At 43.1% G+C, this 13,560-nt stretch overlaps 1 protein-coding gene across 4 annotated transcripts in view; it reads left to right on the plus strand.

The window, feature by feature from the left end:
* The first annotated feature begins 1,507 nt into the window (after positions 1–1,507).
* TMEM65 (transmembrane protein 65) overlaps positions 1,508–13,560 on the plus strand; it is a 73,516-nt gene continuing 61,463 nt past the window's right edge. For 2 of the 4 annotated variants that reach the window (XM_047725163.1, XM_047725162.1), the window contains exon 1: positions 1,513–2,330. In XM_047725163.1, the coding sequence (XP_047581119.1) occupies positions 2,033–2,330 (298 nt within the window). In that variant the 5' untranslated portion in view covers positions 1,513–2,032. Of the gene's footprint in view, positions 2,331–13,560 lie in introns of all 4 variants that reach the window. The other 2 variants (XM_047725164.1, XM_047725165.1) reach the window with 2 other exon arrangements.

Below are 13,560 nucleotides of genomic sequence, written 5' to 3' on the forward strand. Positions count from 1 at the left end.
CGCCTAGCAGAGAGCCCCATGCGGGACTCGATCCCAGGACCCTGAGATCATGACCTGAGCCAAAGGCAGAGGCTTAACCCACTGAGCCACCCAGGCAGCCCCTTGAAATTTTTTTTTTAAATGCTTTTTATGTTTAAGTTAGAACAGTGGTTCTCAAACTTTTGTGCGCATCTGTATTAACTGGAGGACTTGTTAAAACACAGATGGGGGCACCTGGGTGGCTCAATTGGTTAAGCGGCTGCCCTCCGCTCAGGTCATGATCCCAGAGTCCTGAGATCGAGCCCCACATTGGGCTCCCTGCTCAGTGGAAAGCCTGCTTCTCCCTCTCCCTCTGCCTACTTGTGCTCTCTCTCTCTCTGTCAAATAAATAAATAAATAAATAAAATCTTTAAAAATAAATAAATAAAAATTAAAACAAACAAACCACAGATGAATGGGCCCAAACCCCAGTTTCTGATTCAAGGGGTCTAGAGCAGAGTACGCCAATTTGCATGCTTAACGAGCTCTCCTGTCCGTGAACCACACTCTGAGAACCGCTGAGTTAGAGCAACAGAATGATTTAGTGGTTACATTCCTCCCCCGACTCACATTTATATATTGCCCTTACGTAATTATAGCACATTTACTACATACGAGGTCTTGGGCTGGTGCGGCAGCGGATAAGATAAGGGTAAGATTTAGATCTTGATTGCACTTGAGCAGATTTACTAAGTGGATCTGCTCTCTAAGGCAGGAAGCCTAAGTGTCATTAGATTCAGATAAAGGGGCGATCTCCTTCCTTAGGAGGAGATAATGGAAAGGATGGAGTGGGAGACCGTTCGAGCGTGGCCCTGAAAAAGGTTTAGGACCCGGACGCGTGGGAAGTGTAGAATCACAAAATTCTTTTGGCCCTGGCAAAGAGAAAAAAACTAAAACAAAACGAAAACAAACCTCGGCAAACACCCGGAGAAGGTGACATTCTTGCCTCCCGCTCCAGCATTAAACGGACTGCAAGCTGCTGGCATCAGGACGAGGAAGGGTATTTTCGGTTTCAAGGCCTCAGTCTCAAACTCCTGGCCTCGCCCTCGCTCTGGAGCTCCCAGAGCGGCTGCCTCAAAGACCCGAGTGCCTGGCCGAGGCCACGGTAGGCGCTTCAGTCCCCAAAAGTCAGAGCAGGACGCTGCCCTCAGGGGGGTTCCGAGCGGCCGCGAGGCCCGTGCCGGGCGATGGGGGAGCCTCGCGCTGGGACACTGTTTAGAACACGCACCAGGTTTAGTCCTGGTGCTAGGGCGGAGCGGACTACGACCAAGCAAGAAGTCCAGAGCTGTTTTTCCCCGTTCCCTGCGTCGGACTTAAAGGTGGCGTCAGCACTTAAAGGGGATGCGCGCTATCTGTTCCTCCACCATCACGCACCGGAGGGGTGGGGACTCCTGTGCACCCTCCTAACTCCGGTGGGAGGGCCGCCCGGGACCTCGGGGACTGCGCTTGCGCGGCCCCGCCCCGTCCCTGCGCCCCGCCCTGTTAGCCCCTGTACGGCCGCTAGGGGTAGCGGCGGCGGCTGCGGCCTGGGAGCGCGGCGGCTTTGAGGGCGCGGGAGCCTTACAGAGCGCCGACGAGGGCAGGCAGGAGGGTGGGAAAGCCGGCAGGAGCGTAGGGCGGCGCCGAAGGAGGGCGGCGCGTGGCTGACTCATCCCTCTGGAAGATCAAACTGACAGAGACAAACCCTAGCCAAACTCGCCCGCCCGCGCCGCCCCTCCTCAACCGGGAGGCGCCCGCCCGCACCGCCTACCCGCCCTCTCCCGGCCCGGCCGCCTCACAGAAAGTTTTTCTCGTCCGAGGGACCGACGCCGCCGCGGGCCTTTCGGAAGGGAAGGGGGACCGAAAAGGAGGCGATCGCCGCGCGGGCCCGGGGAGTGCATGGTGCCCGGCGTCTCAGCTGCCAGTCAGGAGGACATCGGGGCGGGGTCCGGCCGAGCCTAGCTCCTTCTTCCCCGGGCCTCGCCAGAAATCGCCCTCCCGGACTGCCGCGGGGGTCCCCGCTCCTCAGCCCGCCATGTCCCGGCTGCTGCCGCTGCTGAGGAGCCGGACCGCACGCAGCCTGAGGCCGGGCCCGGCGGCCGCCGCCGCCGCCGCGCCCCGCCCGCCGTCCTGGTGCTGCTGCGGGCGGGGGCTGCTGGCGCTCGCGGCCCCCGGCGGCTCGCGAGGGCTGGGCACCCACCCCAAGAAGGAGCCCATAGAGGCGCTGAACACGGCGCAGGGCGCGCGCGACTTCATCTACAGCCTGCACTCCACGGAGAGGAGCTGTCTGCTCAAGGAGTTGCACCGCTTCGAGTCCATTGCCATCGCGCAAGGTAAGGGGGTCGTGTGAGGGGCGAACCTGGGGGCCTGGCGTCCCCACCCCCCGTCGGCGCCCTGGGAGTCCTCGGCCCCTCGGCCCGGGACCCCTACCCCCAGCTCCCATCGCCCACCTGGCCTTGAGCCGGGGGTGTCCGGGCCTGGGGGCGGGAGTTGGTGGGGCGGGGGGAGACTTTCCGCCTCCTGTGTGCCCCTAGGGCAGGTAGGACAGGCGCGGATCGTGCCGTGGCAGCCCCGACCGACGCTTGGCTGGTTCCTTCCCAGTCTCTGAAGACGAGCTTCAGCCCAGATCGTGCACCGATACTATTTTGGTTGTGCTTTGATTTGTTGTGTGCCTCCCCTTCCCAGCCCTCCTGCCCCCCAGGCCCTTGCTGCTTTCTTGTGAACGTGCAGCCACGCAGGTGGCATGCCATGCCTGCTTGGGAAGTGCTGCAAACCCGAGGGCAGGAAGAAACTTTCTTGAAAGGTTATCAAACCGAGGTGTATGCGTGTCAAAAGAAGGGGTATTGCTTCTAAGGCGGAGATGCTCTCAGCTGTGTGTTTGCACACACAGCTAGTTGTATGAAACTAAGCAGCCGAAGGAAACATTTTCCTGGGAAATGGAAAGAATGGATCAAACCAGCAACTGCAGATACATAACTTGCAAGCAAGCCCCTGTAGGTTCGGCGCTGCACAAGTTAAACTCCAGTTTTTGTTGTTTCCCCAGAGGTTGAAAGAATGAAGTAAATAAGAAGGTATTTTTCTGGGAATCAGGCTCAACAATGAAAAGCAGACTTCTGCTTTAAAGTAATGTGGAAGGGAGAAAGCAAGGCTATTTTTAAGCTAACATGTTAAAATAGGATATTTTTAAAGCCAGTGCAGAATGCTGTAGGTCTGCATTTGAGTGCAGGTGAAAAAACTAAGAATTCAGAAAATCAAAAGGATGAAAGGAGTAAGCCACCTTAAAATATTTTTGCAGTTTAAATACAGCGGTACAGGCGAAATACATAATACAGATAGACAAAGTACATGGCTACTGTATGTTACATTCTGATGTATTTGACATTAAAAAAAAAAGTTTACCTCCTTCCCCAAAGTTGATAGGTACATAAACATCCCATACATTCCTAAGTTTAGAGAACATTGATTGGAACGTGGCATTTGATTTGTCAGGGGCACTTGGAAGTGTTTCTTTGGCGGATGTACAGGAATGAAGGAAGGTCACATAAGCATGACTTACCTACTATACTGCTTCTTCGGAAACTTTTTCTTAGTTATGCCTTTGAACTGGTTTTTTTTCTACGTTCAGGGAATTGTGGACCAATTTACAGTACGGGATATTCCAGATATTGTCTGTGCACAGTGCTTTAAGGGAAGAATGTAACATCATAATCAGTTCAGTTTTTAAGGGTGTAATCATGCCATTATATGAAGCAGTAATTGAATACTAGCATATTTGTAAGGTATGTTTGTACTCACTGTGCAGTTTTAAAAAACTGAGTTCTGAAAATATGCTCCTGGGAAAACAATATAACCAGTCACATATGCTGTAACATTGATTTTAGAAATGTTTTCTCCATGGACAACACTATTTGAATATACATGTGGCCTTATCTAACTAATTTCTTGGGAATTCTGCATTAACATCATTACAAGTTTGCAGGGCCCTAATGATATAATTTTATGACAATTCTTGAAAAGCACATCCTGTGATACAATTGGATTAATTTTATCCTCATACCTTATTGTTTTAGCACAGGCAGTAGTATTGCTGCATTTTCCAATGAAGAGAATTTTAAATTTAACATCGTTTTAAAGGCCTATAAACTTCAGTCAGTGGAGATCAGTTAGTGTCAATAAACTTATTAATTATGTAAGTTATATGAGGTGAAGTTAGTAATTTGTCTTCTTTGTTCAAGATAAGCTGGCAAGAGTAGAGGAAACCAATGTCGTAGTTAAATGCTTATCTCCTATTCATAAGCTAAAGGACTTTGAAGTTTAAATAAACTGTTTTTGCCGGTATTGATAACTAAATTATTGCTTGTTGACTCAACTGATACTTGTTGATGCTGCTGCTTTAATTTTAGTAGAGTCTTCGTGTTCCTTATGGTGTTCAATATCAATACGTAGAGTTCCTGTGGAGATCACTGAAATCATTCCCCCCCCCCCCAGTCAAATGAAAAACTCCCACATTTTTCTTTTATTGTTATTTTTTAGATGTTTTTAAATACCCGACTCGACTCGTGTACTAAATGTATATGTACTAAATGCATTTTCTGATTAAATAAATTATGTTAAAATGACTTTCGTATTATAGGAAATCTTATGTGTTCTCGGAGAGTGTGCTTGTATGAGTGAAAGCAGTGTTTTGTTTTGTTTTTTTTTTTTTAAAGATTTTTTATTTATTTATTGGACAGACAGAGATCACAAGTAGGCAGAGAGGCAGGCAGAGAGGAGGAAGCAGGCTCCCTGCTGAGCAGAGAGCCCGATGTGGGGCTCGATCCCAGGACCCTGGGATCATGACCTGAGCCGAAGGCAGAGGCTTTAACCCACTGAGCCACCCAGGCGCCCCGAAAGCAGTGTTTTGGATTTGGTGTGGAAACATTACAGGAAAAAATCATCTATGCTTTGATATGCCTGTGAAATCTGTTGTTGAGATTTGGTACATTTGTCCTTATCTTTCTGATGTGTTTATCAGTAGGCTTGTGCTCTGGTCTGTGACAAGATAAAGCTTTACATGATTCTAAAGAGATAAGGCAAGCTTTGTGGGATGTCTTATCGAAGTTAAATAGGATATTGTGATTTTTAAATTACAAAATGATTTCCTTCCCATTTTTAAAAAAGTTGATGCTGCCTTCCGAATGTACCTCCTCAACCTGATCTTTGTTTTTCCAGAAACAGTCCATAGTTTCCTGATAGTACTTTGTTGGTTCATTTTTTTTATAAGTAGGACTGGCAAACTGACATTACAGTGGTCTTTCAATTTTAGAAAGATTTTAAAAACAAAATTTTCTCCCACTTTTTGCAATTACTATTTCTATTTATAATTTTTTTTTAACTTTTGAGACATACAAGTTTGGATTTTGAAGAATAAGCAATGCTCATTATATTAGTTATACATTGCTATATGACAAATTACCCTAAAACATGGTAGCTTAAAACAAATGTGTTCTATCTCACAGTTTCTGAGGATCAGGAATCTTGTATAGGCTCAGTAGGACGTCTGACTCAGGGTATCCCACAGAGTTGTTTGAATCAAACTGTTGGCTGGGGCTGTATCAGCTGAAGTCTTGCCTGGGGCTGGAGGGTCCATTTTCAAAAAGGCTTACTCACATGGCTGTTGGCGGGAACTCTCATTTCTTGCCATGTGGGCCTCTCTACGTGGCTTAAGTGTTCTCAACATGGTAGCTGCCTTCCCCCAGAATGAGTGATAGGAGAGAGGGAGAGCCTAAGCTGGAAGCCACAACCTTTTATAACCCAGTCTTAGAAGAGATAGTCCATGTTTTTTGTCCTGGTACATAGCAAGAGGGTGCAAATACCAGGAGGTAGAAATCATCGAGGGCCATCTTGGAGGCTGCCTTCCACACTTACTTAAAGGTGTTAAAATTAATGTTTTTTGGAGAATTACACAGAGAGATAATAGCTGGCATTGGATAGGAGGCACAGTGAAAGATACGATTTGAAAAAAGGAGGTTCTTAGGGAATATTTTTGTTAAATGTGTACTCCAGGTATTTTTTTAAATTATTTTTGTTAACATATATTGTGTTATTTGCCCCAGGGGTACAGGTCTGTGTATCAATAGGCTTACATGTTTCACAGCATTCACCATAGCACACACCACCTCCCATTTCCATATACTCCAGGTAGTTGTAAAATGAAATTTCTTTTACATATAGTAGGTAAGAAACGTATGGAGGCGAATAGAGCAGTTTTTCTGTTATGTTAGATCTTAATCAGCTTGCTTTTTTAATGTTTGTGTAAGTGGTAATTGTGTACGTTTTAAATTTGCTTTTTAAAAGCCATTTATCTTCATCTATATAGATACACCATGTAATTCTAAACTTAATCTTGTAATTTTCACCTTTTGTGATTATTAAGGTAGAATGTTTCATTTTGAGAACTTGCCATATACAACAAGAGGCCTTTGGCAAAATGAAAGGCTGGAAGATTAAAATCTGATGTTAAAGGAGATACTTAGAGCACTTAAAAACAAGATTTTTCATTGAGTTCTGATTCACTGGGGATCTTGGACTCTTTAACAAGAGTATCCTCATTTTTCTCAGCCCATGGTAATGTGAGAAAGTAGCAACTCAGTTAAGCTATTGGTTTGTGGGACGAATTGGAGAAAATCGTGGCTTTTGCTAAAAGAGAATAAAAAGAGAGCAAGAAAAACATTTCATATTCCAAATTAAGATATGCGAATAAAGATACTTCAGGGCTTTGGTTGAAATAGTAAAAGAGGAATAAGGTGTAACTCACCGTAGACCCAGCAAGAGAGGAAGAATCAGGATAAGGATATGAAATATGAGGGGCGCCTGGGTGGCTCAGTGGGTTAAGCCGCTGCCTTCGGCTCAGGTCATGATCTCAGGGTCCTGGGATCGAGTCCCGCATTGGGCTCTCTGCTCAGTGGGGAGCCTGCTTCCCTCTCTCTCTCTCTGCGCCTGCCTCTCCGTCTACTTGTGATCTCTCTCTGTCAAAATTAAAAAAAAAAAAAAATTAAAAAAAAAGGATATGAAATATGAATTGACTCAGAAAGAATGAACTATCACTAATAAGCTGAGCGCTTTTTTTTTTTTTTTTTTAAGCTGAGAGCTTCTTTATCATGGGCCCAGATAAGTTAAATGAAGCTTTGCTACAATCAGTTATTTTACCAATATGGAAAGAACCTAATTATAGCAGTATATTCCAACAAACTAAATTCTGAATATTTTAGAGTTACTGGCATAGTGGAGTAGTTTTAATTCTTGGGATTACTGCCAGCAGAAAATAGCTAACACAAATATGATTTTTTCCCTTCCATTATAAAATGGATATGTGCTACTTGACAATTTCTAATCTTCACTCACATATACCTTGATGTTCAGTGTTATGTGCGACTTAAAACAACTGTTCTATTACATTTCTTGATTTTGTGAGATCAGCAACATAGGCAGGGCTTGGCTGGATGATTCTTCGTGTTTCATGTGCTATCTGGGGAGGTCACTTCATAAATTATAGCTGGCAGATGTGCTGGTCACAGGGTCCAGGATGGTTTTACTCATATGTCTGATACTTTGGTGGACATGGCTAGAAGCTGGGCTCCACTGGAGTGGTTGACCAGAGTAAATGCACATGACCTCACTAGCACAACATTCTTGAGATGACTCTAGTCCTTAGATAATTGAGTGGTCAGGACTCAAAGAGAAAAAGTTCCAAGAGGGCTACACAGAAGCTGTAAGTTTTTTTCTTGTTTTTTGTTTTTTTTGTTTTTTTAAATATTTTATTTATTTATTTGACAGAGCCAGGGAGAGAAGGAACAGAAGCTGCGGGTGGGCAGTGGGAGGGGGAGAAGCAGGCCTCCCTCAGAGCAGGGAGCCCAATATGGGGCGTGATCCCAAGTTGCTGGGATCATGATCCGAGCTGAACGCAGATACTTAATGACTGAGCCACCCAGGCGCCCCAAAAGCTGTAAGATTTTATATTAGTTTCTGTTGCTGCTATAACAAGTTACCACAGATCTGGCAGCTTAAAACAACACAGGGTTATTCTCTTAGAGTTCTGGAGATCTGAAGTCCAAAATGAGACTTAAGGGGGCCAAAATAAAAGTGTCAGCAGCACTCAGTCCTTCTGGAGGCTCCGGGGGAAAATCTGTTCCTTGTCTCTTCCAGTTTGCTGCAGTCCTTGGTTCCTGGCCGCATCATTCTGATTTCTGCCTTTGTTGTCACATCATCCTCTCCTTCATTTACCTTTTTGCTTCCACCTTATAGGACTCACGTGATTACATTTAGGATCCACCTAGATAACCCTGGATAATCTTTCAAAATCCTTAGTTTAGTACACCTGCAAAATCTCTTCTGCCATGTAAAATAAGATATTCACAGGTTAGAGGATTAGGATGTGGACATATGTGGGGGCCATTCTTCAGCCTCCACAGACTTGTTACGACCTAGTCTTGGAAGTCCCAGAATGTCATTTCTTTTTTTTTTTAAAGATTTTATTTATTTATTTGACAGACAGAGATCACAAGTAGGCAGAGAGGCAGGCAGAGAGAGAGAGAGGAGGAAGCAGGCTCCCTGTGGAGCAGAGAGCCCGATGTGGGGCTTGATCCCAGGACCCTGGGATCATGACCTGAGCCAAAGGCAGAGGCTTTAACCCACTGAGCCACCCAGGCGCCCCCAGAATGTCATTTCTGCTGCATGTTGTTGGTTAAGCAAATCACTAAGACCAGCGTAGATTCAAGGAAGGGAAATTAGGAGCATTCCATGTAGATAACCATACCTAACAATTGTAGTTTGTTCCTTTATATCAGTATGTTAAAAAAATCAACCATTTCTGTTGGAATCTCTTGTCTTTATTAATGGATACCATTAACATACAAGATTTTTGAACATTCATTCTTGTACTGAGTGCTAGTACAGTGATTCCTTTTATATTTGAGATGTATAGGACTTCTTTTTCTCTATCAAGATTTCTCAACCTTGGCAGTATTGACACTTCGGGCTGGATAATTCTTGGTTGCCAGGGCAGTCCTCCACACGGGATATTTAGTAACATCCCTGTCCTCTATCCACTAAATGCCAGTAGTGTCCTCCCACCTTCCTCACCCCCGGTGTGCAACCAGTTATGTCTCTGGGTTGGGGGTACGGGGAGGAGTATAGCAAAGTTGCCCTGGTGGAGAGCCATTGCGTTCTCCACCTTATCTGTCCTTCTCTTCTCTCATCCATTGATACTTGCTATCATCTGTGTATTCTCTGTGCTTTAGGCTTATTGCTTTATTTTACATTTATTTGTCTCTGGTAAAGTCAGAGAAGTAACTCATTACCTCCCTATCGGACTCCTCACTTCTCTGTCAAATAAATGAGTGCTATGATAACTGTTTTCCTTGATTGTGTTACTTCTTCACTCCTAAGTTCTTGATGAAATTCTATATATTAGATGCTTATTAGAAAATATGGCTTCGGAAAAGTTCAACACTGTTTCAGTTTAATTCACCAGCAATTAATTTGGTGTTGTCCACCTCACTAGTCACTTATTGTTTACTTTTTATAGCAGTTATGAGAAGCAGATTTTTATAAACAAATTTGTGTATAGGAAAATTAAAATAATAGGTCTGCAATTTATAGGCTTATTCAGAAAGTTAGGTAGAACTAAAGATAATGGATGATCTTGTGTGTTGGCATAACTAATAATTGAACCGTTATTAGTGAAGATTGTTTCAGGTTTCCTTTTTTTTTTTTTTAAGATTTTATTCATTTATTTTTTATCAGAGAGAGAGAGAGAGAAAGAGTGAGCAAGTGCACGCACAAGTAGGGAGAGCGGCAGGCAAGGGAGAATCATGCTCCCAGCCACACAAGGAGGGTGATGAGGGACTCAGTCCCAGGACCCCAGGCTCATGACCTGAGCCAAAGGCAGAGACTTAACCCACTGAGCCACTCAGGCATCCCTGTTTCGGATTTTCTAAAAATAGTGGTGAGTTTGGAGGTGCCTGGGTGGCTCAGTGGGTTAAGTCTCTGCCTTCGGCTCAGGTCATGATCCCAGGGTCCTGGGATTGAGCCCTGCATCAGGTTCTCTGCTCGGCAGGGAGCCTGCTTCCCCCTTTCTCCCTGCCTGCTTCTCTGCCTACTTGTGATCTCTCTGTCAAGTAAATAAATAAAATCTTTTAAAAAATAATAGTGGTGAGTTTGTATAACCACACACTTGTCTGGTTTTCTTTGGCATGTCATTGTGTAAAGCTAACTGGAACAATAGGGACTAAATCCCTGAATGCAGATTTTATTAGCATCTTGCTCAGTTCAGCTGAATTAATTAGTATGTAGATTTATAGAACTCTGGCCTTGTCTTTGACTCATAGGTTTGTCTGTTTTAAGTTAATTAACAACCACATAAGAACAAGTAGTTGTATGTTAAAATACAATAACTTAGTTATCCCAAATCATCTGGTAAATGAGAGATTCTTCTAGGCAAAGGACATTATAGGTAACAAGACAACATTTCCCTTAAGCTGTACTTTGATGGCTTTTGGTAGTGGCATATTTGAACGTATTGCATTTTTTTCTGCCTTAGTAAGAGTGTAACGAGCACAATTTAGCTTCTACCAGATGCCAGTGTCTTTATATACTATATTTTAATATTTTTCCTTGGGGCTACTTCTATTTGTAGGCATACTAGTCATCACACCAAATGCCTCCAGAACACTGTGCCTTTTCAGTTGGCATGTTTTTTAGAATCTGTCATAGTGGTAGTGAATGTGTGGGGCTTATAAGCCCCTCCTCCCACTCTCAGGTGCCCTCAGACAATTCTGTTTTCATTCATCCCTTGTGGTTGTGTTGAACTCTTTTCTACTATGTAAAGGAGGTCTGCTTCTTGATATCTCTGTTACTGTTTCTAATGTATACTCTTTGTCACTCTTCCATAGTGTTTTTTGTTTTTTTTCCTTCTCTTTCATTCTTTCTTTTTTTCATCCCCCAATGTTCCCTAATAGGATTTACTCCTGATAGACACTTGAAGGTCATTAGACCACTGCTCTCTTGCTAACCAGTTGCATTTATCATGTTGTTATTGATCTTTTGACTTCTCAGATCTTACAGTGAAGATCTTGTATTTTTTTGCTAACATCTGGATATGATTGTTCGAAGGATTATTGTTTTAAGCACATAAAAGGTAGTTAACTGAGACATTAACTGTTTTTAAAGTTTCAGGGAAATTTAAATTAGAATGTGCCCTTACTTGGTTTACATTTTCTGTCTTCTGAGTTTTAGGGTAATTATTTAATATACTGTGTTATTAGAAACATTCATAATTTTAAAAACAGTCTAAAAAAAGTCTAGTATTTTGTAACACAACTTCTATTGTATAATGGTTCTTATATTTTATAGAAGACATCCTGTTACTGCCACTATTGCTGTTGCTAATGTCATCTTTACTACCATTAGTTAGCACTTAGGGAGTATTTGCTATATGCCAGACATACTGAGCTAAGTGAATTTTCAGGTAATTATTTTGTTTATTTATCTCAGAGAGAGAAGGAATTTTTTTTTTCCTATAGACTAAGAAACCGAGGCTCAGAGTTTCCAAGATCCTACAACCTGTGTGGCAGAGTAGTTTTTAATTTAGTTTTTTATTACACCTTTCTGGGTACTCAGACTTGGGATTTTTACACACATTGGGGGAAAAAAATGGCACCTCAAATGCTCAATAAAAGTCTCATGTGCTGGTTAACATTCCTTAGTCTATCTTCTGTATATTTTACAATATACAACATTCAATAGAAAAGCGAATATGGTATTGTTACTTTGAAAATAAGGGAAGTCAAAGTAAAAATCAATATGCAAAAAAAGTTTATAAACCTCTTAAAAAGTTTGTGTATAAAAACTTTATAAGTGAGAGTTTTGGAAGAGTCTGAAAACTAGTATTTGAGACTGCTGACCTAAGTTTCTATTTTTTTTTTTAAGATTTTATTTATTTATTTGACAGAGTGAAAGAGAGTGAGAGAGCACAAGCAGGGGAAGCAGCAAAGGGAGAGGGAGAAGCAGGCTCCCCACTGAGTAGGTTGTTGAATGTGGAGCTCAGTTCCAGGACCCTGGGATCACTACCTGAGCTGAAGGCAGATGCCCAACCAACTGAGCCCCCCAGCACCCTCCCAATAAATTTCTAATTTTAATTTCCTTAAATTTTCTAAGGGAGTTGTTGGATTTTTTAAAAATATGTAACACACTATTCATAGGAAAGCTTTCCAGCTTTGAAAATTTATTTATTTGACGAATATTTGTTACTGTACCTACCTATAATAGACGTTGTGCTAGCTGTTGGGGCTATATCAGAGAACTAATTTGGCAAAATACTTTCATAAAGTTTACCATTTTGAGAAAGGGAAGATATGAACAATAAAGTAAATAAGCAAGATAATTGATAGTGTGTGCTATTAGATAATAAACAGAATGACACTTTCTTTAGATAAGGTGATCTGGGAAGGCCTTTTTGTAGGTGATATTTAAGCCGAAAAGAAAGGATTGATGAGGAACCAGTCATTCAGACAGTAAGAGGAAGAGCATTCTGAGAAGAAGGAAAAGCAAATACCAAGACCCTGAGATAGGAAGAGACTTGGAACAGTGTCGAAATTGATAGAAGGCAAACATGAGTGCAATTTAAAGAACAAAGGAGAGCGTGGAATGAGATGAGATAGGCAGGTAGGCAGAAAGCAAGATTAGTCAGGGCCTTTCTAGGTAAACTGTATGAAGGCCATTCCTGAGTTGAAACAGAGTGAAGTAATGGAATTTAAAAAGCACTTGGCTGGGGCGCCTTGGTGGCTCAGTGGGTTAAAGCCTCTGCCTTCGGCTCAGGTCATGATCCCAGTATCCTGGGATCCAGCCCGCATTGGGCTCTCTGCTCAGCGGGGAGCCTGCTTCCTCCTCACTCTCTGCCTGCCTCTCTGCCTACTTGTGATCTCTATCTGTCAAATAAATAAAAATCTAAAAATAAATAAATAAATAAATAAATAGCACTTGGCTGCTTTTAGAGAACAAACTGGAGGGTGCAAATGCATAAGCTAGGAGACCGCTTAGAAAACTGTTCGAGTATTTTGAGCTAGCGGTGTTGAGGGCTTAGACTACGTGGCCACGGAGATGAAGAGAAGGGGATGGATTCAAGATGTATATTTGAGAGTGAATTGATAGGACTGCTGATGAGTTAGAAAGGGACAGGTAATTAAGGGAAAGGACATAGTAAGTGATGACTCAGGTTTCTGCCTATAGTAATTGAGTGAAATGTGGTGCTATTAGCTGCTGGAGAGAAGACTGGGGAAAAATAGATTAGGGGTGTGTGTGTGTGTGTGTGTATGTGTATTCACCTAAATCTGGAATTCATATGGGAAATTGAGGCTGCAAATGTAAGTGTGGGTATCAACAGTTTTATGTAGATGCTACTTATCATAGGGGAGAGGAGGGCACTCAAGGTGAGAGTCTAGATAAGGAGTGGGAAAACTACAGGGCCACAGGCAAATCTAGCTTGCCACTTCTGCTTGTAAATAAAGTTTATTGCAGTAGAGACAC

Source organism: Lutra lutra, chromosome 4 (assembly GCF_902655055.1).
Source record: "Lutra lutra chromosome 4, mLutLut1.2, whole genome shotgun sequence".
NCBI lineage: Eukaryota > Metazoa > Chordata > Mammalia > Carnivora > Mustelidae > Lutra > Lutra lutra.